This window comes from Jaculus jaculus, chromosome 3, assembly GCF_020740685.1.
Source record: "Jaculus jaculus isolate mJacJac1 chromosome 3, mJacJac1.mat.Y.cur, whole genome shotgun sequence".
Classification (NCBI taxonomy): Eukaryota; Metazoa; Chordata; class Mammalia; order Rodentia; family Dipodidae; genus Jaculus; species Jaculus jaculus.
The window spans coordinates 108,860,933-108,886,321 of record NC_059104.1 but is presented as its reverse complement, the minus strand read 5'-3'; the positions used below and the strand labels follow the sequence as shown (position 1 = coordinate 108,886,321).

At 37.9% G+C, this 25,389-nt stretch overlaps 1 protein-coding gene across 4 annotated transcripts in view; it reads left to right on the top strand.

Moving 5' to 3' along the window:
• The window catches only part of Atm (ATM serine/threonine kinase), a 157,982-nt gene that overhangs the window by 93,867 nt on the left and 38,726 nt on the right, over positions 1-25,389 (top strand). For all 4 annotated transcript variants that reach the window (XM_045145281.1, XM_004652950.2, XM_045145279.1 and 1 more), the window contains 12 exons: positions 1,431-1,518; positions 3,340-3,495; positions 8,607-8,694; positions 12,702-12,790; positions 12,876-12,978; positions 13,704-13,852; positions 16,986-17,090; positions 18,100-18,219; positions 20,278-20,512; positions 20,675-20,842; positions 22,091-22,204; positions 24,525-24,739. In XM_045145281.1, coding sequence (XP_045001216.1) covers positions 1,431-1,518; positions 3,340-3,495; positions 8,607-8,694; positions 12,702-12,790; positions 12,876-12,978; positions 13,704-13,852; positions 16,986-17,090; positions 18,100-18,219; positions 20,278-20,512; positions 20,675-20,842; positions 22,091-22,204; positions 24,525-24,739 — 1,630 coding nt within the window. The remainder of the gene's footprint in view (positions 1-1,430; positions 1,519-3,339; positions 3,496-8,606; positions 8,695-12,701; positions 12,791-12,875; positions 12,979-13,703; positions 13,853-16,985; positions 17,091-18,099; positions 18,220-20,277; positions 20,513-20,674; positions 20,843-22,090; positions 22,205-24,524; positions 24,740-25,389) is intronic.

Below are 25,389 nucleotides of genomic sequence, written 5' to 3'. Positions count from 1 at the left end.
GAAGTATGGGGAGGGGGGAGAGGGGAGAGGGAGAAAGAGAAAGAGAAAGAGAAAGAGAAAGAGAAAGAGAGAGTAGGTGTGCCATGCCAGTACCTGTAGCTACTGATAATGAGCTCCAGAGGCACATGTCTCCTTGATCATCTGACTTACTTAGGTAATGGGGAATCAAATCTGGGTACTTTTGCAGGCAAGCAAGCGCCTTAACAGCTAAGCCATCTTTCCAGCTCTTTTAAAAAAACATTTTTATTTTTATTTATTTATTTGAGAGAGAATCTTTTTTTTTTCCTTTGATTTATTGAGATAGTGTCTCATACTGGCTTCACATGTGCTGTCTAGCTGAGGCTGGTCTTGAATTCTTCATCCTTCTGCCTGTGTCTCTAGAGTCCTGAGATTACAAGACATGGCAACATGCCTCACATAATTCTTTTTTTTTTTTTTTTTTAAATTTTTTTTTTATTTATTTATTTGAGAGCGACAGACACAGAGAGAAAGACAGATAGAGGGAGAGAGAGAGAATGGGCGCGCCAGGGCCTCCAGCCTCTGCAAATGAACTCCAGATGCGTGCGCCCCCTTGTGCATCTGGCTAACGGCCTCACATAATTCTTTATAGTACACCCTTAGTAAATTTTGGATAAATATTGGAGCAGTTAATTCAACATGTATATTGGACATTATACTTAGCACTAGCAATACAGCTGTGAACATCTCCTCCCATTTTAACATGGGGAAGAAAATTTAAGTAAATAAACTTGATCAAATATTTAGGCACTATGGAAGAGAGATAGTAGAAACTTATTTTTAGTCCTCTGGCCAGCTTATTATTATTATTATTATTATTTTGGTCCTTTGAGGTATGGTCTTACTCTCATCCAGGCTGACCTGAAATTCCCTAAGTACTTTCAGGATGGCCTTGAACTCACGGCAATCCTCCTACCACTGCCTCCTGAGTGCTAGGATTAAAGGCATGCACCACCACTGCTGGCCTGGCCAACTAATTTTTTTCTTTTTTCAAAAATTAATTAATTTATTTGAGAACAACAGACAGAGAGAAAGTGGCAGAGAGAGAGAGAGAGAGAGAGAATGAATGGGAACATCAGGGCGTTCAGCCACTGCAAACAAACTCCAGATGCATACGCCACCTTGTGCATCTGTCTTATGTGGGTCCTGTAGAATAGACCTCTAACCAGGGTCCTTCGGCTTCACAGGCAAGTGCTTAACTGCTAAGCCATCTCTCCAGCCCACATTTGTTTCATTTGAAAGAAAAAGAAATGCCATTAAATTCCAATTATTTATTTATATTACTAAGAACCAAGTATGTGTCTGGTACTATAGTCACAGCCTTATAGCATAGAGGGAGAAAGACACATACAAGAAAGTGCCTTCTTGAGATTGTCTGGGACTAAGAAGAGACATGTTCATTTCCTTGTTAGAGCCAGAGTCCTTGTACCGATGCTGTTTGGATAAACAGTCACAAAGAACAATGCTTGCTGTTGTAGACTACCTGAGAAGACAAAAGAGGTAATGTAATGAAAGTTCCTGCTTGGGTTTAGAGATTTAGAGGTAAACTTGTTACTTCTGGCTGATATTTATTTATTTGAGAGACAGAAAGAGGGAGGTGGGGGAGGGAGAGAGAGAGAAAAGGGGCGTGTCAGGGCCTCCAGCCACTGCAAACAAACTCCATATGCATGTGCTCCCTTGTGTATCTGGCTTACGTGGGTCCTGGAGAATCTAACTGGGATTCTTTGGCTTTGCAGGCAAATGCCTTAACTGCTAAGCCATCTCTCTAGCCCCTGGCTGATTTTTAATCTTATTATTTAATGGGAAACCACTGCTGAGTGCTAGATTTTGGTGGTGTGATGCTTATGTTTCCTTGTGATAATTCACATGTGGAATAGCACTTCAATCAGTCATTGTCAGAAGGCAATTCTAGTCCCAGCCACACCAGCAGGAGTGCCATTGTTGCAGAGTCTTGGGGGCTTTGGCATTATTTCACCAGTGAAGCTCTGGGAAAGGAAAGGGGTTTTCCCTAGCTTACTTGTTAGTTATGTTCTTACTCTTTTAACTATTTTCTTTGCTGTTAGTTCTTAGAAATAACTATAATTCCTGGTCTCTGCTTCCCTGAGCACTGGGATTACAGGTGAGCACACCCACTTCCAGCTGTTTAAAGTAGGTTCTAAGCCAGACATGGTGGTACATGCCTTTAATCCCAGCACTTGGGAGGCCAAGGTAGGAGGATAGACATCAGTTTAAGCCATTCTGAGACTACAAAATGAATTCCAGGTTAACCTCGGCTAGAGCAAGACCCTACCTTGCAAAACCAAAAAGAAAAAAAAGAATTCTAGAGATTTGAATTTGGATGGTCTCAGCCTCCTTGGGCTTAACCACCGAACAAGCTCTATATCCCTACTTTATTTTGTGGAAATGTTTAATTAATTAATTCAGTCTAGATAATAAACTTAGGAGAAAATACTTACAGTAGAAAAAAAAGACATGTATTTGTGTTTTAGAAATAATATTTTCGAGCTGGATGTGGTGGCTCAATCCTTAATCCCAGCACTCGGGAGACAGAGGTAGGAGAATCGCCTTGAGTTCAAGGCCACCCTTAGACTACATAGTGAATTGCAGGTCAGCCTGGACTAGTGTGAAACCCTACCTCGAAAAACCAATGAAAAAAATATATATGTGTGTGCGTATGTGTATGTATGTGTGTGTGTATATATACACACACACACATACATACACATACACACACACACATGCACATACACACACACACATATTTTTTTTTTTCATTAAATTGTGCTAAAAGGTGTGTGTGTGTATTGCTATTCTTGACCAATGATGCATGGGTTTGGTGGAGGGCAGCTAGGAAGCACATTTTTTTTAAAATTTTTTTTTTTAATTTTAAAATTTTTATTAACATTTTCCATGATTATAAAAAAATATCCCATGGTAATTCCCTCCCTCCCCACCCCCACACTTTCCCCTTTGAAATTCCATTCTCTATCATATTACCTCCCCATTACAATCATTGTATTTACATATATACAATATCAACCTATTAAGTATCCTCCTCCTTTCCTTTCTGGAAGCACATTTTTATATGGTGTGGTTCATCAAATTCTTTGAGGGGCTTGAGAGATCCAAGAAGACTAAAAAAACTGGGCTTAACCACACTGTCTTAGAATGCTTATATCTTTGCATTGGGGAATTGAGGTTTTCAATTTAGTTAATTTTCTGTTTAGCAGATAATACCATTGTTTTCTATACCATTGTGCTTTTCCTTTGATACTGGTATTTACAAATGATGACAGGATATCATGTCTAATTTTTTTTTAGGCCTTCTTCAGGGACTATTTTTGATGATGCTTTCTGGCTGGATTTGAATTACCTGGAGGTTGCAAAGGTTGCTCAGTCTTGTGCTGCTCACTTTACTGCATTACTCTACGCAGAAATCTATGCAGACAAGAAAAGCATGGATGATCAAGAGAAAAGGTCATGGAGTTTTGAAGGTTTTGGTTTTTAAGTTGGTGTTAACATTGTTTCAGTAGGTGTATAGGAAAGATTTGTTTTGCTCCCATTTCCACACCTGAGAAATATTTTAGGCAGCAAATTTCTGTATTAAAGCAAAACAATAATAAAAAATTTAAAAAAATTTTAGAAAGAAGTATTTTTCTCTAAAACTTAGCAATGCATATTATATATTATAAAAATTAGATAGCAAGCTCTTGTATGACATAGACCATACTTCATTTTCTCTGTATTTCCCTTTTTTGCCAGCATGAGGAAGTTACATGATCAATAGCTATTTTCAGATGCCTGACTGAATCCCTAATTTTACTTATATTAGATTTTCCACTAAATTCTCCACTTTCCAGATCCATTTTTATTTTATTATTATTATTAACAACTTCCATGATTGTAAACAATATCCCATAGTAATTCCCTCCCCTCTCCCCCCCACTTTCCCCTTTGAAACTCCATCCTCCTTCACATCCCCTCCCTCTCTCAATTAGTCTCTTTTTTATTGTATTTTTTTGGTTTTTCTTTTGGTTTTTCAAGGTAAGGTCTCACTCTAGCCCAGGCTGACCTGGAATTTGCTATGGAGTCTCAGGGTGGCCTCGAACTCATGGCAATCCTACCTCTGCCTCCTGAGTGCAGGGATTAAAGGCGTGTGCCACCCCGCCCGACTTTCTTTTGTATTTTGATGTCATCATCTTTTCCTCCTATTATGATGGTCTTGTGAAGGTAGTATCAGGCACTGTGAGGTCATGGATATGCAGGCCATTTTGTGTCTGGAGGAGCACCTCGTAAGGAGTCCTACCTTTCTTTGGCTCTTATGATCTTTTCACCACCTCTTCTGCAATGGGCCCTGAGCCTTGGAAGGTGTGATAGAGATATTGCAGTGCTGAGCACTCCTCTGTCACTTCTTCTCAGCACCACGGTGCCTTCTGAGTCATCCAAGGTCACTGCCATCTGAAAAGAGAAGGTTCTCTAACCAAAAGTGAGAGTAGCATTAATATAAGGCTATGAACATTAAGAGAAGTGCTCACTGGGCAGTTTGATAAGCATAGTATATATATTTAGCCAGACAGCAGCAGATGTTACACCCCTAGGGCTCATGACTACCCCTATTATAAGTTTTCAGTATCAGGGATGTATTCCCTCCCAAAGAGTGGGCCTCTAGTCAAATTAGAGGGCATTGGTTTCCCTCATCACAGATGTGCCACTATTGTACCCATTGGCTCCTTTAACCTGGCTGGACAAATACAAGGCTTGCAGTGTCCACTGTTGATTATCGTCACTGGTGATTTCTCTCTCTCCCATTGAACTGCATGCAGTGTGGCTCTTCCCAGCTTTCTGTCAGCTGCTGTATATGGAGGAGGTTTTCAGCTCAGTTCAGCAGGATTTCTCAGTGACCTTGCAGCCCAAGTATGTGGAGTCTTCAGTACTAGGGACTTACCATCTATTCCTGGTGGGAAACCAAGGGCCTTGGCAATGACCTGTAATGTTTTGGGGTTCTCAGTGACTTCCCTGGCCAACAACTCACTGGAAGGTATCCCATCCCTGGCACTGAAATTTTTCTAGTAACTATCTATGGCTTCTGAGTGTTCCATTGTCCAAAAAATGTAGGTTTCCATATGATTTATTTATATCCTCTTAGATTTTGATTAGGCCTCCCTCCACCTTTCCTTTACTCTCAATCCCTTCCCTTGACCTCACTTAGGCTTTTTCACCCTTATTAATCTGTTCTTCTACTTACATATATACAATACCATCCTATTAAACTGTTGCCCCTCCCCCCATTTTTATTCCCTTTGTATCTCCTTTCTAGCTTATTGGTCTCTGCTACGGAGTTTTATTCCTACTCACATAGAAATACAATCATTTGTAGCTAGGATCCACATATGAGAGTGAACAGTGATGTTTGGCTTTCTGGGCCTGGGTTATCTCACTTAGTATAATCCATTTGACCTTTGACTGTAATGTGACTGATTTCTTTGTGACTGTTTCATTTCTCTATTGTCTGCCTGCATTTGTAGCTACTTTAGCTTGTTTTCCTCTGGAAGAGCCAGAACAGAAGCCAGTAAATATAGTCCTACATCATGATGAAAAATAGCCAAGAAAAGTACATTTTCATATCACAAATGTGTGTTCATTTAAAATAGTCTTGTGTTCATGTTTACCTTTAGCCTTGCTCTCATGCCTCTCTCACATTAAGAAAAAAATAGAGTGCTGGAGAGATGGCTTAGTGGTTAAGCGCTTGCCTGTGAAGCCTAAGGACTCTGGTTCGAAGCTCAGTTCCCCAGGACCTATGTTAGCCAGATGCACAAGGGGGCGCACGTGTCTGGAGTTCCTTTGCAGTGGCTGGAGGCCCTGGTGCACCCATTCTCCCTCTCTCTCTCTCTATCTGCCTCTTTCTCTCTGTCTTTCATTGTCAAAAAAAAAAAAGAAACAAATAGAGCTGGGCGTGTTGGTGCGCACCTTTAATCCCAGCACTCGGGAGGCAGAGGTAAGTGGATCACCATGAGTTTGAGGTCACCCTGAGACTACATAGTGAATTCCAGGTCAGCCTCGGCTAGAGTGAGACCTTACCTCAAACAAAAAAATAAATAAATAAAAGGAAATATGTATTATGTTGACATATTTATCATTTTCTGCTAATGACTTTTACTTTATCATTAAGTTGGAAATATATGTCTTTTAGACTGGAAACTCAGAAACCAGATTTAACTAAGTAGATTTGTGCCAATTTTTTCATTCCTGGTTTGATATTTAATCTCTGCTTTTCTATTGACAACAGTTATAAAGTAAATTGTGTCGACACTGTACATTATGTTATCAGTATGTCATGATCACTGTAAACTCATGGAGACAAATATGTTGTCCTTAGGCATGTCCTGAGTAAGAAATTAATGACTGTCTATTACAGAGTCACAGCACTTTCAGTCAGGGCCTACATATTTGATAGAAATAATTACAATTGCAATGATGTTTAGTATCTTGGTTCCATGCAGTACTATTTCTTATTAATTATGAGTGAATACTTTAACTCCTATTAGTAAAATCATCTTTAATGTTAAAGTCAATAATTACATGGGATGGAGCAAACTTGTGCAAAAGTACTTGTCTTAAAACAGGTTGCCTATATTATAATTTCAGTTGATATCAGGAGTGAGTACGTGACAGATAGTTTGTTTTCTTTTACAGTGTCTCTCCCCCACCTCCAGGAATTGGAAGAGTAGGGGAGGGCAGACTGACAGAAGACATGTAGGGCGATTAAGGAATGCTAGTTTTCATACTGGCTCTGTTAGGTGAGCCAACCTGAATAAGCACAAAGTGGCCAAAAAGGTTTCTTTGTAAGCAAAATGCAGATGAACAATTTACCTGTTTTATCAGGTTAAAAAAATTACTCTCTTAAATTACCTATTCTAATTGTTTAGTAACAGTTATTTGTGATAGTTATTCTAGATGAATATCTAATTTTGCTAATTTGCTCCTGAGAAAGTATAACATTTCAACGTTAGTGTCCATAGTCTGGTTTAGAAAGAAGTTTCTTCAGAACTCCTAAAAACAGGATTTAAAGAGCAGGTGTTAGTTTACAACCTAAGTCATTTTAATATTCCTAACTCCTAAGGCATTGCCTGGCAGCAGTTCTGGCAACTTTGTTAAATATTTATTGCTTAGACAAATTGCAGCTTTAAGACTTAAAAAAAGTGATACTCATGAATACTGTCTTCTCCACTCCCAAATTTCTACTCTAAAATCAAGCATATTTTACACAATATGCAAATAAAATATATGTGTTATCTGTGCATGATGATTGTAGGGCAATTTAGAATGTTGTCAGCCACCCTCTATCACTCAATACAAAGGTTGTTCTTAGATTGTGTTTATCATTCTTTTAAATCCCTTTTTGCCTTGTAACTATGAATTTTAAACACAGTTTATGGCTCTTTAATGTTGAGAGATATAAGACATTTTTATTTAGCCATTTACTTCTCTTATACCTATCTATACTGTGTTTTAATTAATTTATCTCTGTCATATAATGGGCTGAGAGAAGATGCCACAGCTTATTTACCTGTTCTAAAATGATATGTTCCTTAATTGTAGAATTATTAGGTTTCAGGGTATACAAAATTTCAACTTTGTAAGTTGCTGTTAAATTGTTTCGTAAGGTTATATACTTTGTAAGGAAGCATCTTTAACCACTGAGACATCTTTCCATTTGTATAGTTATAAAAATGTAGTTGGTAATAAAGTTGATCAGTGGGAAGTCTTACATTCAATAAAGAAAAATGGAATAAGTTTGTAGATAGCAGTAGAGGCACCATCATATATGACAGTTTTTATATAATTATTTGGTTTTTTGGGGGGAGGGTTGAGGTAGGGTCTCAACTCTAGCCCAGGCTGACCTGGAATTCACTATGTAGTCTCAGGGTGGCCTCGAACTTTCGGTGATCCTCTTACCCCTGCCTCCCAAGTGCTGGGCTTAAAGGCATGTGCCACCACGCCCACCTAATTATGTGTTTTATATGTTGGGTTGTTATAGAGATGTTCCTGGTTTTAGATTAAAGTCACTTACCAAACTACTATTTGTATGTATAGATTACATGGCTTAAAGGTAAGGTCTTAAGGAATGCAATCTGAGTTTTAATCCTGGGCTTAAGTGGATCTCACTCATTTACTTTGACCAGTTTTCTTAATTTTTGTCACTATATCAGGTGCTAAATTGTGTCTCATTGTGATCTTTATCTGTATTATTTAGTTGAACTTAAGGTAGAACCATTGATAGAAAATTTAGGAATAGAATTGAAAAACATCTGTTGTATTTTTACAGGCTTGTCTCTATAAATGAGCATATTTTGGTATATAACCTTCCCATTTACACAACATTGTTACTGATATGTGATTTTCATACATAGAATTAGCACTCTCAAATTTCTTCAACATGCTAGGTCTCAATGTTAGTCTGTGTAAAAATATAAATAGTTCGTGGTTTTATTTCCATCCTTAATCTTTTTTTCTGTTATAGAATAGATATATTTGTAAGCTTCTAAGTAGTATGTTCTTATTAAAAGAATTTCTTTTACAATGAACAGAAGCCCTGCATTTGAAGAAGAAAGCCAAGGTACAACTATTTCTAGTCTGAGTGAAAAAAGTAAAGAAGAAACTGGAATAAGCTTACAGGTAAATATTATAATCTCTATTGTTGTAATAATATTTATGTTAAATGTTGAATCATTCTTTTGTTATGCTGCTACTTGATTTTAAAACTGAGATTTACTTATGGAACTGAGCTTCATACATACTTAGTTATAGTCTTCAAGTAAAGAAAATTAAGTTCCAGTCCTGACCCTGCATTTAATTATTTAATCCTGCCAAATTACCCATTTTAATGTTGCATTCCTTATATTAAAAATGGAAATACAACCACTTATCCCTCTTACAGGGTAAATCTGTATCATGTATTTTCCCCTACTGTACCCTCTTCCATTTTCTGTATAGCACTTATGGTTGGTGTGTGTGTGTTCATTGATTGATGTCACATAAGGAGTAATGTAGCTCATCCATACATTTTTTTTTCCATCCATACACTTCTTAATATCTACTGTTTGGCATTCTTGAATTTCTTTGGTGAAACTCATTCCTCCACAATGATAGTTTGAGTTCTCTCCTCTGCTCAAACATCATCTTCACTTCTCTGCCTTTGTTCTCAGCTTGCTTCTTGAAGAAAAAAATTGGCATAGATAGAAAATACCACCATATTGCACTGTCAGACTTTGAATTCTTCCCACACTACTCCTGTCGTAATCTTTTAAAAACTTTTTTGTTTATTTGAGAGAGAGAAGAGATGAAAAGAGAATTCGTGTGCCAGGTATTTTAACCATCGCAAATGAATTCCAGAAACATGTGCCACCTTGTGCATCTGGCTTTATGTGGGTCTTGGGGAATTGAACCTCGGTCCTTCGGTTTGGCAGGCAAGCGCCTTAACTGCTAAGCCATTTCTCCAACCTTCCTGTAATAATATTTTCTTGCTAGAGAAATACTTTTTCCCTTTATCTCAGGCTAATCCTCCTTTCTGTGCTTTTTATTTATTGGTGCTTTCTCAGAAACCTTAATGTCTTTAATTAAAATGTTTATTGGGGGGAAGTCCAGAACCAAGGAAAGGCACCCATATGGCTAAAATAATCACATGTGGAGGGCTTGAAAAAAAAAAAAAGCATTGAAAGAAAAAAGAAAGTTCAAGGAGCTCTTGCCATGTGGGGAGTGGATAAAGGAGCCCATGTGGAGAGTAAGGGCTAGGGGTGCCTCCCAGCTGGGTGCCAGCCCAAGTCCAGCCAAGGGAAAAACTCACCCTGGAAGTTCCCAAGTGGTCAGAGAGCCAGCCTGCCTTCCCTTTGCAAAGGTATTTATGAACTTATAGTGGTGGGCTGTCTTCCAGCTCAGGTGAACCAGAAAGACAACTGGTTGTTAGGGCTAGGGACTGTCTCAGGAAGAGGTTAGCCCTGATACCAAGTTCCCGAGGCTGAACTTGACCAATCACAATGTTTAATTCCTATGAAATCCCTCCCTTCCAGGAGTAGTCCTGGTTGTTCATGGAGAAATGGGTCTAGGGAGCTAGGTAAGAGATAAAAAGTCAGATTGTCTTTGATTTCTAGCAAGTGAAAACTTTCCTCCCCTTTTTACCTTCAGGGGTCCAGTCACCCTAACTGTACCCCTCATGAGAAGACACTCTAGCTGCTGACAAAAGACAAGGGGCAATGATGTCAGATCATGAACTATTTCCTGCTGAATGGGGCACAAAGTTGTGGCAGTTAAAGAGTCTCTCCCAGAGTGGGGAACTACTCTAAAGGACCCCAAAAGTGTGTTGATAGAGTTCAGGAAGATAGTCTTGGAAGAGAATGTTGGGGAGAAAGAATAAAAGTAAGGAGTTACTGAGAAATGAGCACACAGCAAACCTTTAGGGTTATCATTCTTGTGGACTTCTAGGCCTTGGGGAGCATTTGGGGGAATCCAGGTAGATGGAGTTGGATTGTCTCAGGACCATCTGAGCATGAGCTGGCTTAGGTATTGTTCCAGAACTGTTCATCAGATGGTACAGTAATGTTTGACATGGTCTGCATCTATTTCTGTATGGCTTGTAAAACAGATGAGATGTTAGCAGAGTTATCAGGAGCATATACATAACATTTAACTTTGATAATGGTGAATATACCATATTTTGTATAATAGCCTTCCAGAGTGTACCTGTTTAAATTTGTCTTGGAGCTAGCCAGGCCAAAGGTTGGTATCATAGAGTCACTGGATGCCATTCAAGGCTGTACAAATATTTTTCATCTCTGGTTTAAGGATGTCCTGGCACTAGTTAGATGATATTCACCATTGTTCCCAGTATAAGGAAGTCTTCTGAATTGAGTGTCTCTTGGTCAGAATCATCCATATATATTTTAGATTTGAAAATAACCCTTTTGACATGTGTGGTTATTTTTTCTTATTATAGAATTAGAATTATTAGAGATGGGGACAACATGTTTTAAGGGCTTGTTTGTTTTTCCTCTTGGAAAGCTCTTGTGTTACTTAATAGGCCATTCATATATTTGAGGTATCCTTTAATCTTTGGTTATACATTTATCTCTCAGTGTTTAAAACCAAGGAGATTGACAAAATTTAATCAAGGATTTTTTTTTTTTTTAAATTTTTGTTGTTGTTATTTTATTTATTTTAGAGAGACAGACAGAGAGAAAGAGGCAGAGATAGAGAGAATGGGCGCGCCGGGGCCTTCAGCCACTGCAAACGAACTCCAGATGCATGCGCTCCCTTGTGCATCTGGCTAACGTGGGTCCTGGGGAATCGAGCCTCGAACCGGGGTCCTTAGGCTTCACAGGCAAGCGCTTAACTGCTAAGCCATCTCTCCAGCCCCAAGGATTTATTTTTGAGGTCACTAATGGCTATCCAGAGGAGATTTGAGGGACCTAGCAGTAGCCCTGTAGCTTCTCTGATACTGGTGTTGTGTGTTAGCATGATTCAGAGCCGTGCTGGCTAAGTAGTTGTCCCTTCTTTGGGAAGCCAGGAGGTCTGCTTTTTTCCCAGTTGTGATTCTCCTGTTTTCAGATTGTACAGCAATTTTGTTTCTGAGTCTTTGTATCCTCCCTGCTCAGGAAGACAGGTGACTTACCAGGGGGCCAGTGTAGAAGTATCCCATCATCACCAGTGGCCTCATGACCTGGGAGCACAGGCCAAAATATTGGCCTTTTTAGCTCCAATGATTCCAATTGGCTTTGGCTTCTACAATGGTTGTTAATTAATACACTTAGGAAGTTACACCAACCTGGATATATGTACCTACATAGCACATTGGATTACTTAAATAGATCTAGTTAAACAATAGCACAAAGCTTAAAGTCATTTGGTCCATCCTTTTTAAAATTAGTTGTCCTATGGCAGCATAGGCCATATCTGAAGCATAGAAAGTAGGCACATCTTACCCTTTAAATATCTAATAGCGATAAATGTAGGTACAAACTGTTACCGATTTTGAAAACAATGCAGATCTAAACCAATTAACTTAACCTAGAAATTGTCAGCAAAAAGACAAGTAAGATAGTATAAAGTCTTGGCACCTGTGTTTGAAAACATCTTTGATTAGTCCAGAATACCTGTGTGGGTACCAGTTAGCCAAGGAACATTGGAAACAGAACCACAGAACTTGAAATTATTTCTCTCAAATGAGGACCATTGTTTGAGTAAGGGGTTGTACCCTAAAGTAGGGAATATGTCTTAAGAGTTAATTTTGTTATAAGCTTGAGATGCCAGAAATGAGACAGTTACTGTACATATAATAGAGCAGATTTTGGCCTTTGTTGAGCCAAAACAGCTAAGCTCTAATAGAACCCTTGACAAATCTGTTTTGAAAGAGAAAACACCTCTTGAATCCAGTGTTTCTAGTTTAATCTTTATAGCAATTGATTTTATGTGTAATAGAAATTTTAAATTTTTACTAACATAAAACTATTTGTCTTACATGTGACAGAAACCTTGATTTTTAATATGCTGTGCTGCTGAATTATAGTCTATTCATTTCAGAACTCTACAATTTCAAACATTGTTGTTCATAACAATAAAATTTAAAGTTTACTAAATTTATGTAGTGATTTTTTTTTTTCTTTCCTTACCTTTTTGTATTTCTTTTTCAGGATCTTCTTTTAGAAATCTATAGAAGTATAGGAGAGCCAGATAGTCTGTATGGCTGTGGTGGAGGGAAAATGTTGCAACCCCTGACTAGGTAAATTATATTTTTCTAGATCGTATTTCTGTTTATAAAAGAGTCATGTATAGGCAAAAATTATGTTTATAACCTTTTCTTCTAGAATACATACATATGAACATGAGGCAATGTGGGGGAAAGCCTTAGTGACCTATGACCTTGAAACAGCAATCTGTTCATCAACCCGCCAGGCAGGAATAATTCAGGTACATTTTTAACCATTGCTTTATATAGTTGTCATCAGTATTAGGTGCTGATACCGTTTCATTTTGTCAGTGAGGTGTTTATGTAGACTAATAAGCTTGATAGAGAAGACTAGAAGTTATCTCCAGGCATTGGGCTCAACCCTTAGGAATGCACAGAAAATGACTATAGACTAGGTATATAAGATAATGTAGGGTTGGTGATAGTTTTTGTTAGCTCATAGTAGAAGACATTTCTTGAGTGCATATTGTGTATTGGGTGTTGTAGTACTTATTCACATGGAAAGGCTTGCATGCTATTCCTCATAATTTGTGTTAGAATTGATCTGAAAAGCTGTCATTTCTTTTTTTGGTTTTTGTTTTTTCTTTTTATGGTTTTTGAGGTAGGGTCTCACTCTTGCCCAGGCTGACCTGGAATTCACTGTGTAGTCTCAGGGTGGCCTTGAACTCTCAGTGATCCTCCTACCTCTGCCTCCTGAGTGCTGTGATTAAAGGTGTGCGCCACCACATCTGGCAAAGCTGCCATTTCTATTACTGGTTATTATCCTTTAGGAATTTTCATTAAATAGTAGATCTCTGAGTTTTTTGCTGTTTTGGGAAAACATACCAAAGAGCACTTTGGGATTTTAAGTTATACTGTTAATTAGGTTTTTTTAAATTTTGTATTTTTTTCCTCTAGTTTTGTGTTGAGATATTTGATTATATATTTTTTAATAACTCTTGTTCAGGCATTGCAGAATTTGGGCCTTTGCCATATTCTCTCCACCTATTTAAAAGGACTGGATCATGAAAATAATGAGTGGTGTGCTGAACTACAGGAGCTTTATTACCAAGCAGCATGGCGGAATATGCAGTGGGACCATGGCAGCTCTGTAAAGTAAGAACAAATTTGACTACAAAAAGAAAAATGACAGCCAGGCGTGGTGACATACACCTTTAATTGTAGCACTTGGGAGATAGAGGTAGAAGGATCACTGTGAGTTCCATGTCACCCTGCACTAGAGTAAGATCCTGCATTGAGAAGAAAAGTGGAGGGCTTTGCTAGTTCTAAATGACTGCTTTTATTTAATTCTGTAAATCGATAGGAGTTGTGCTTTTATTAAAAATATGAATTGAACATACACCTAAGTATCTAAGATAGTAATAAGGTATCAAAATGAAGTCTATATTTCATTCTCTTTTTCCAATGGGGAAGCATTATTCCCTGCCCCAAACATTTGTGAAAACAGAAAAAGCTGTTCTCCCTCACCCCCCCAAAAAAAGAAGAAAGAAGAAAAAAAAAAGTTGTTTTTCTCTAAGAATATTCTGTATGTTGGAATGAGGAATCAAAAAAAAGGGCATAGATAACTTTTTTACTTTGTGTTATCAACACTTAGTCCATAACACTTTTTTTTGTTTTAATAATTTATCTCTATTTTTATTTATTTATTTGAGAGTGACAGAGAAAGAAAGAGACAGAGAGAGTGAGAGAGCCAGGGCCTCCAGCCACTGCAAATGAACTCTAGACGCTTGTGCCCCCTTGTGCATCTGACTAATGTGGGTCCTGGGGAATTGAGCCTTGAACCGGGGTCCTTAGGCTTCACAGGCAAGGACTTAACCACTAAGCCATCTCTCCAGCCCAATTTTTAAAAAAATTTGCAATTAGAGAGAGAGAAGAGAGACAGAGAGAAATTGGGCATGCCAGGGCCTGTAGCTACTGCAAATGTACTCCAGAATCATGTGTCCCTTGTGTATCTGGCTTACATGAGTCCTGGGGAATCGAACCTGGGTCCTTTGGCTTTGCAGGCAAATGGCTTAACTGCTAAGCCATCTTTCCAGCTCCCCTCCCCATAACACTTTTATTGGTTGGAGATAAACAACCAGATTAATTAAAATTTATTGTTAAATGAAGTTATCCAGTAAGGTAACATTTATAATCTGCATCTCAGAAGATGATTTTTATTTATTTATTTATTTATTTATTTATTGGTTTTTTGAGGTAGGGTCTTACTCTACTCCAGGTTGACCTGGAATTCACTATGTAGTCTCAGGGTGGTCTTGAATTTAGGAGGATCCTCCTACCTCTGCCTCCCCACTGCTGGGATTAAAGATGTGCACCACCACCACGCTTGGCAAGAAGATAATTTTTTTTTCTTCGGTTTTTGAGGTAAGGTTTTGCTGTAGTCCAAGCTAACCTGGACTAGAATTCACTGTGTAGTCTCAGGGTGGTCTTGAACTCACTCAGTGTGATCCTCCTGCCTCTGCTTCCTGAGTGCTGGGATGAAAGGCATGTGGCACCATGCTGGTTTATTTTGAATGACATGCTAAACACCTAATCTAATAAAAGATTTAATACATACAGAATAATTTGTTGATATAAATGCTAAAATATTAAATCATATTTAACTTTTAATAGACAAATGTAGTCATTATTTGGAATACTTTTTCAGATTTCAAACTATAAAATTTGTATAAAAGGAGAGATTTATTCTCATGTTTTAAAGTAATTTTATTAGTTGGGCATGGTGGCGTATGCCTTTCATCCCAGCACTTGGGAGGCAGAGGTAGGAGGATCACTGTGAGTTTGAGGCCACCCTGAGACTACATAGTTAATTCCAGGTCAGCCTGGACCAGAGTGAGACCCTACCTCGAAAAACCAAAAATAATAATAATAATAATAATTTTATTATATGAGCTGATTCCTGCTTTCCTCTATACACCAGTGCACACTAATCTCCTTGCTTGCTGTTCCAGCCATACAGGTCTTCTGTATGTCTTTGATCAGGCATAGTATTCCTGCATAAAGGCCTTAGACCTTCTGTATTTTTCTCAGTCACTATGTGGGTGATTGTTTCTTGTCATTCATTTTTGTTTTTATTTTTATTTATTTATTTATTTGAGAGTGACAGAGAGAGAGAGAGAAAGAGGCAGATCGATAGAGGATGGGCGTGCCAGGACCTCCTGCCACTGCAAATGAACTTTAGACACATGTGCCATCTTGTGCATCTGGCTTATGTGGGTCCTAGGGAGTCGAGCCTTGAACCGAGGTCCTTAGGTTTCACATGCAAGTACTTAACTGATAAGCCATTTCTCCAGTCCTCATTTTCTAATTTAACATTGTATCTTCAGAGAAGCCTCTCTTGACTACCCATTCTAAAGTAGCCCCTGAACTACAGGAGATTCTTTACCAAGCGTTTTTATTTTTATTTATTTATTTAAAAGAGGGAAAGGGAGGAAGGGAAGAAGGGAGGGAGGGAGAGAATGGGTGCACTAGGGCCTCTAGCCATTCAGACGAACTCCACCTTGTGCATCTGGCTAACATGGGTCATCTAAACCAGAACATAAGCTCCACAAGAGTGATGACTTGATCTGACTACTATTTTCATAGATCTCTTGCTGTTGCAGTCAGGTTCACATTGCTGGTAGAAATCACCCAACCAAGAGCAGCTTGTGGGAAAAAGAGGTTTATTTTTGCTTACAGGCTCAAGGGGAAGCTCTACGATGGCAAGGGAAAATGATGGCATGAGCAGAGGGTGGACATCACCCCGTGGCCTACATAAGGTGGACAATAGCAACAAGAGAGTGTGCCAAACACTAGCATAGGGAAACTGGCTATAACACCCATAAGCCCACCCCCCAACAATAGGCTGTCTCCAGGAGGTGTTAATTCCCAAATCTCCATCAGCTGAGAACCTAGCATTCAGAACACCTAAGTTTATGGGGGATGCCTGAATCAAACCACCACACCTGCCATCTGGAACCTGGTACCTCATGCCCAACACACAAAGATATTTGTTGAAAAAAATTAGTGAAAATACAACATAATTAAGAACCAGGCAAAATGGTTGCGAATTTTCCTTTTGTATGTTTGAAGAATTTCAGTAGCCTGTAAAATTCTTGTTATTTATTTCCAAGGTTTCTGGAAATGTATTTTTTAAATCAGAAATCTCAATTATAGTTTCAGGTTTTGTCTATAATTTGTACATCCTGTCTTAGGATTTTCTTTCTTTCTTTTTTAAATTATCTCACAGCCACGGACTAGAAGAAACCAGTTACCATGAATCATTGTACAATGCGCTGCAGTCTCTAAAAGACAGAGAATTCTCCACATTTTATGAAAGTCTTAAATATGCCAGGTACTCTAAAAAGACAAGTTTACTATGTTTTAGCATTTAATGTCATAGCAGGTTTTCTCAAGACTTCAGGACACTTTCAGTGTAAGGACTATACTGATGGCAGGATAAAGATTTGGTGGCTATGATCAAATGATTTCTTGTCATTCCTTGTCTTTCAAGGGTTTGTTTTTTTTTTTTTTTTTAATTTGAGACCTTAGATCAGTTCTTTACCCTGAGTACCCCAGTAAGCTTTGATGATACATACACCTTCATTGTCTTCCTATACAAGTATTGTGAGAACCAGACTCTTCTATCTTGTCTACTTGTTATATGATACCCACTCTCTTACCATTAGTTACTTGAGGCATGTGTAGTGATTCACACTTTAGTCCCAGTACTCATAGGAGGATCATCATGAGGCCAAGGCCAGCCTGGGCTACAGAGTGAGTTCCAGATCAGCCTGGGTTATAGTAAAATCCTGCCCCCTCCCAAATATAACCATTAATTTATAAAATAGTGACTAATGGTCAATATTTATAGGGTTATTGGAGGCACAAGTGAGATGATACTTGCATGAGGGAGTAATTAATGATAGTGATTAAACAAATGTAAATTATTTTTGTTTAATACTTGCTAGTGACCTAATAAATCCTGTATTTATCACAGAAATAATATTTTCCACTTATCAGGTGATTGTGTACAAGGTACTTTGTCAGGCTCTTTCCAAAAGTGTTTTCTATAATCTTTTATATGACCATGGAAGTGAAAAAACTTAGAATTAGCAACATTTAGCAACAGGTCCCAGGCTAGACAGACATATGTATCAGAACTGGGATTTCAGTCTAGGTTTGTATCATCCCAGGGTTAGTTTTCTTCCCACTGCTATTTTCATATTTATTATTGCTTGTGTGTATTCATATGTTTAGAACAACACAAGCATATGAAAAGACCTCTGTAACCACAGAACTGAACTTTTATTTCCCTGAAAACCTCTTCTTAGTTTTCCATGTCTTCTATCTTCTACCACTAGAGTAAAAGAAGTTGAAGAGCTGTGTAAGGGCAGCCTTGAATCTGTGTATTCACTGTACCCTGCACTGAGTAGATTGCAGGCAATTGGAGAACTGGAAAATATCGGGGCACTTTTCTCAAGGTATGTGGTTCATGGGACTTTCTAATTCCAAAGTGCAGCATCTTTGTTGCTGATAGGCATGGTTTATCATTATATAAGTAGTAGTTTTGTTAAGGGGTTATTTTGGCTCATGGTTTCAGAGGTTTAGCCAATGGTTAGCTAGTTCCACTGCTGTGAGCCTGAGATAAGACAGTGTCATGTGGATAGGGGCATGTGAGGGGAGATTTATTTTTAAACTTTTTGGCATGTTTTAGATTTTTCTGTTTCATTGAGAAGTAGAATGTCAACAGATATAATTAAAAGTTGAAAGTTCTTTGGGGCCTTCAGAAATAAGCAAGAGTATATTGGGGGGGGTGTCCTGAGAGAAAAGTTTGGGATTCTACTACTCTGGACTCATTTTGGGAGGAAGAAAAGGTTTCGTTCCTATAAATTTACATTATTGCTTCCTTCTTATCAACCAACTGAAGTACTTTTATTTCCTAGTCCTTACCATCACATTTTTAGTGTCCCTATTATTACTATTATTATTATTTGTTTTTTTTTCAAGGAAGAGTCTCACTCTAGTCCAGGTTGACCTGAAATTCACTATGTAGTCTCAGGGTGGGCTCAAATTCATAGCATCCTCCTACCTCTGCCTCCCAACTGCTGGAATTAAAGGTGTGTACCACCATGCCTAGCTTTTCTGTTTTCTTTTTCATTCCACTCAATAATACTCATGAAAGATTAGATAGTGTTGCTTTTGCATACAAGAACCAAAGTAATTGCTTATTTTCTTTAAAAATTTTTTTTGTTATTGTTGTTTTTTATAATTTTTATTTACTTATTTATTTGGAAACAGAGAGAGAGAGAAAAAAGGGGCACTTCAGGGCCTCCAGCCACTACAAACTCCAGATGCATGTGCCCCTTGTGCATCTGGCTTATGTAGGTCCTGGGAAGTTGAACCTGGGTCCTTTGGCTTCACAGGCAAACACCTTAACTGTTAAGCCATCTTTTCAGCCCCCAAAGTAATTATTCAAATGAATTATACAGTGTGTATTTTCTAATCCTTTACTATATAATGTTAGCGGATGAAATTTTTAGCAGATACTAGCTGTTTTCTTCACTGAATTGTGATTTGACAGCTGCTGCTACATAGACTGCATAGGAAATTAATTTTCCTATAGATATGGCCTCCTTTACTAAACAGGCCTAGAAGTTTGGGCATTTAATGATAGGTCTGATGAATGCATTCTCATTTCAGATGAATCTTTATTTAGAATGGTTGTCTTTTGTGATTTCAAAGAATATTTTAGGAAAATCTTTTTATGTATTTATTTTATTTATTTGAAGTGGTGAGAATATGGGCATGCCAGGGCCTCCAGACACTGCATATGAACTCCAGATGCACTTGCCACATTGTGCATCTATGTAGGTCCTAGGGAATCAAGCCCAGGTCCCTTGGCTTTGCAGGCAAACACCTTAACTGCTAAGCCATCTTTCCAGCCCTGGAAAATCTTTCAAAATGATGATTTGAAGCCTCTCTACTGACCTTAGAGGTCTAACTACATGGTGTTTTGTTTATGCTTTTCTTTAGCTCAGGCTGGCTTCAAACTCATGGTGATCTTCCCATCTCTACCTCCCTAGTATGGGATTAAAGGTATGACCATCATACCTGGCTATATATTGCATTTTTCTAAGCCTTGATCTATACTTAGGATTAATTATAAGTTCTGCTCTTTTTACTGAGTTCCTTAATATAAGATTTTTTTTAACTTGTCAAAGTGTTGAGAACAAGTGACTGTTAATCGTTAAGCACTCTGATTATTATTATTATTATTTTACTTATTTTTGTTTTGATGAGAGAGAGAGAGAATATGGGCACGCCAGGGCCTCCAGCTACTGCAAATGAATTCTAGACACATGTGCCTCTTGTGCATCTGGCTAATGTGGGTCCTGGGAAATTGAACCTGAGTCCTTTGGCTTTGTAGGCTTATGCCTTAACTGCGAAGCCGTCTCTCCAGCCCAGTATAAAATATCTTAAGTTCCAGAACCTGAAGATTTTTTTTTTCTTATTCACATAAACTGTAATTTGGCTTTCAGGTCAGTCACAGACAGGCAACTCTCAGAAGTATACTTGAAGTGGCAGAAACAATCCCAGCTACTTAAGGACAGTGATTTTAGCTTTCAGGAGCCCATCATGGCTCTACGAACAGTCATTTTGGAGATCCTGGTGCAAAAGGAAATGGAGAGCTCTCAAAGAGAATGTTTTAAAGACATTCTCACTAAACACCTTGTAGAATTCTCTATTCTGGCCCGTACTTTCAAGAACACTCAGGTAAAGAAGATACAATGTAAAATCATGTCATTTTATTGCTTGACCTTTATTGCTCAGTGAATAAAAGACATAAATAAAAATGTAATGTCTGCTTTAATTTTTTTTAGTAGTAATAGTAATAAGAATAAAAGTTTTGATTTCTATATGTCATTTTCATTTCAGCTCCCAGAAAGGGCAATATTTCAAATTAAGCAATATAATTTAGCCATTTGTGGAGTCTCTGAGTGGCATTTGGAGGAAGCACAAGTATTTTGGGCAAAAAAGGAGCAGAGTCTTGCCCTGAGTATTCTCAAACAAATGATCAAGAAGTTGGATGCCAGCTCTACAGAAGTATGTGTTTGTTTTTAGTTGGCTAGATTAGCATTTTACTACTACTAAAAAAAAATGTTTTTGTGCTTAAAAATATGTTTGTAACAGTTTCGTTAAGATTTTGAAGTTACTAATGCTTACATGTATAAGATAATGTGAAAGAAGGAAGGGATCATAAAAATTAATTTTAACATAATAAGAAATGTGGATACTTTTGTATTTACTACTCTGTCAATCTGTCTTCTGGTATACTCATTTAATTCATTCAGTGTTAAGTCTTTTAATTTTCTACAAAAGCCAAGAATTAGAAGTGGGCAGTAAACATGTACTGTGAATTTCAAATAGGAAGGATTAAAATGGGACAAGAAATGTATTAGAGAATAAAAGAAGAAAATAAAGCCAGTTAAAACAATTTGTTAATTAAGGTACTTTGAAAAAGGCATCTAATGTGTTCCTTAATATCAACTGTTAGTTATTGTAATCTTATTTTGCTACCTCTGCTATAATCCTAGCTGTACAGGCATTTGGGGAAGTCATGAATATTCATTACAGCATAGCACTGGATGTCAGTATAATATGTTTTAATATATTTTAAACATAATATATTAAATACGATTATAAATAAAAATATAAATTAAACATGTTTTAAACATGTGCCCTGAAGTATGAGCTATCTGAAATTACTGACTTTCTTTGTACCTCAATTTTCGCACCTACAAATTGAGGATAATAGCATAGTCCATAGGATTCCTGTGAAAATTAAGTACGTTAATATACATAAAACTGTTAGAAAGTACCTGGCATATATAAATACTAAGAAATGTGAGCTGTTTCAACAATAGTAGTAATAACAAGTAGTTTAGGATAATTATTTCATAAGCATACATGCTTAGAATTATTAAAATAGCTGTGTGGAGAAAACAGATAAGGAAAAACATTTCTAATTGCTTTTTCTCCCTGTATGGAGAACAAATTTTTGTTTTGTTTACTTTTATTTATTTGAGAACAACAGACAGAAAGAGAAAGGCAGAGAGAGAGAGAGAGAGAATGGGTGCGCCAGGGCCTCCAGCTACTGCAAATGAACTCCAGATGCTTGTGCCCCCTTGTACATCTGCCTAACATGGGTCCTGGGGAATTGAGCCTCAAACTGGGGTCCTTAGGCTTCATAGTCAAGTACTTAACCACTGAGCCATCTCTCCAGCCCATGGAGAACATTTTTATGTAATCATGATAAAGGATTAAATTTTAAGATTTTTCTTTTCAATACAGCATGATCCTAGTCTAAAAGTTATATACACAGAATGTCTAAGGATTTGTGGCAACTGGCTAGCAGAAACTTGCTTGGAAAATCCTGCAGTCATCATGAAATCTTACCTAGAAAAGGTAAGTTTTTGGACCAACTCTTTTTTTTTTCCCTATTTCTAAAAGTCTATCATTTTTTCTTTTTTTAAATGTTTATTACTATTATTAACAACATGGATACATCATGTGTTAGTACCCTCTTTTCCCTTGTTTCTACCCCCATTCTATAGGAGGCGCTCCTCAGTAGGGTTGTAGGTATTTCCCATGGGGTTGTAGCTTATGCCTCATCGGAGCAGTAGTCAGTTATTTTGGGGGGGAGGGAATGCCTCTGGGCATGTTGCCTCAACCTGTGGCTCTTACAGTCTTTCCACTCCCTCTTCACAATTCCCTGAGCTGTGGTGGGTGAAGTTTAAGTCTACTTCAGTGATGAGCTCTTAGGAGCCTCTGGATCTCTCCTTGGTAGGTGTTGAGTAGCCTCAGGGTTTGTCTCCTACACTTTGGCACTGATTATCAGGAACAGCATGGAAGTAGCACTCTTGCTCCTCTGTCCATTCCTCTCTGGATTCAGCTGTGGCTTGTTTGAAGTGCCAGGGGTAGTTTATCTCCTCTGGTCTTGCTACCTTCTGAAAAAGAAGAACAGATTCATCACTGGAGAGTGAAGTCAGCATAGCTTATATGGGATAAACACTATTTATATAGGGAGAATTTGATATATGTAACTCCTCTTTTAGCCAAAGACACAGTGAAAGCTTGACACTGGAGAAATAATCTTTGTCTCCATAGGATTCTGATCTGGTTCCCAATTCCAGATATGGGTTCCTTTGCAGTAAGTGGATCTCTCAGCCAGTCAAAAAGCTATTGGTTACCCACCGAGGCTGTGTGCCACTATTGCACTGGCATTTACATCGTGTCAGTGTGTTTGTTTCTGGTTAGCTTAGACCTCTGGTTGCTCAGACTGTTGTTGGCCATTTTCCCCCAGTAGGTCATGTAGCGCTTTACAACACTGGACTGGCTGGCTGGGGACTGGCTTTCTTTTGAATTCCAGCCAGTTCTCTCCATCCTCTGTGTCAGCAGCGTATGGTGTCTTCAGCAATAGTGTCTTGGATTTTACCTCAGGCATGTAATCAAGTGCTTTGACAAAAAGCTGTCTTGATTTGGGGACCTCACAGTTCTCTCTGATCAACAGCTCAGTGTGGGTATCAACCAATCCTCTGGTACTGGGAGTTACAGGTCAGAGACAGAAAAACACAAAAAATTATTTTATGCTTAGGCTTCACCCCAGCCTCACAAGAGCTTACTTTTCAGGTGTTCCTCCTTACTCCTTTTGAGGGTTATATTTTTTAGGCTGTCTCCAAGGATAAAGGTTTCTATGGTATCACCTCATTTTAATTTTGTGTTTGTTTTCCCCTCCCCGGACCCCAAACCCTTCAATCCCTATTGTCTGGGCCTTGGGTTGCCTATCAGGCATGACCACTCGAGTGGAGCCTCATATTAGTGACACCATGCAGCATTTGTCTTTCTGTGATTGCGTGAATTCACTGAATATGATCTCTTCTAAGTCTGTCCATTTTTTTTATTTTTACAAATTTCATTTTTATCACTTTTTTCTTAATGCTGAGTAGAGTTCCATTGTGTAAATGTACCACAACTTTGTTATCCATTCATCCAATGATGGACTTCTAGGTTGATTGAATGGCTATAAACGTGATTGAGCAAATGTCTTTCTTTTGATGCATGAAGCATTTAGGATAAATGCCCAATAAGGAAATAACTGTCTGTTGGTAGCTCTATGTTCATCCTTTGCAGGAACCTTTTGGAGGAATTCTTAAGATTGTTGTTTAGCATAAATACACTTGGTTGTGTTCCAAAGACCAAGTGTATCTCAAAATCAAATGAAAGTGTGGTTTCCTTCCTCTGCCTATTTCTGCTGGATTGTTTGTAATCTTTATGGCAGAAAGAAGCAGATTCCTAAAAATAAAGCATATTTTGATAGCAAGGATGTCTTTTCTTTTCTCCCTTTTTCCACTGTCAGCTTCTGACAGTTTCTCTGTCTGCTTTATAGAGTAGCTGATTAAGGAAAAATGGTTCGGAGTTCCCTACTCTAGCCCACTTTTACCTTTCTTTTAGTTACTTTAGTAAGTAAGAGTAGCATGAAAAACATGATGTAACTGTCTTGAAATTATGGAGTTTTGATTTTTGTACAGTTCCATTTAAATGTTAGCAATGTTAGGGTTAGTTTTACACTGTCAAATTTGTTTGTGAAGAACAGAATGCCTTTCATATAATTTGGCTTTTACATATATATGTTAACCTTTTAGCATGGCATTACTTCGATCTAAATGATTATTTAAATGATTTAGCATTTGTGAATAGAAAATAAATGGGTTGTGTGTTCTTGAAGGCAGTGGAAGTTGCTGGAAGTTATGATGGTGAAAGTGATGAGCTCAGAAATGGACAGATGAAGGCATTTCTCTCATTAGCACGGTTTTCTGATACTCAATACCAGAGAATTGAAAACTACATGAAATCATCAGAGTTTGAAAATAAGCAGGCTCTCTTAAAAAGAGCCAAAGAGGAAGTGGGCCTCCTAAGAGAACATAAAATTCAGACTAACAGGTAACTCAGTGTCTATAAGTGACAATTGTATATTCTTCAGTTAACTGAGTGAATGTGTGAAAAGTGTGGCTTTATTTTTTTTATCTGACTTACAGTTTTGAACACTAAAACTTGGCTTGACTTACAGATTTTCTTGGCCCTACAGTGGTTAATGATAATGTAAATTAGTCTGCAGTAGAATTAAAGTTCTTTTGTGAAAAACTAATGCCCTTGTTCTAAGTTAATGGTGGAGTAAGGTTCTTAGTTTCAAAGGTTTTTGTTATTACCACAGTTGGACAAGAGATAGGTGTTGAGGGCTAGAGAGATGACTTAGTAGTAAAGGCACTTGCCTGCAAAGTCTAAGAACTTTGAATCTCGAAGTCCTGTGTAATGTGATGCAGATACACAATGTCCCACATTCACCAAAAGGGGGCGCACGTGTCTGGAGTTTGTTTACATTGGCTGAAGGCCCTGTCCCACCCATTTTGTCTCTCTGTCTCTCTCTACTCCTTTCTCTCTCTCTCAAAATAAAAGAAATAGGTGTTGAAATTAAATACAGGAGACTTACCTATTTTGATATAGTTAAGTTTTTTAAAGAAGGCTTGTGAGTTATATAATTATGATAAAAATAATTTTATTCCCTGTAGAATTTTGCTTTTTGTCTTGATGGA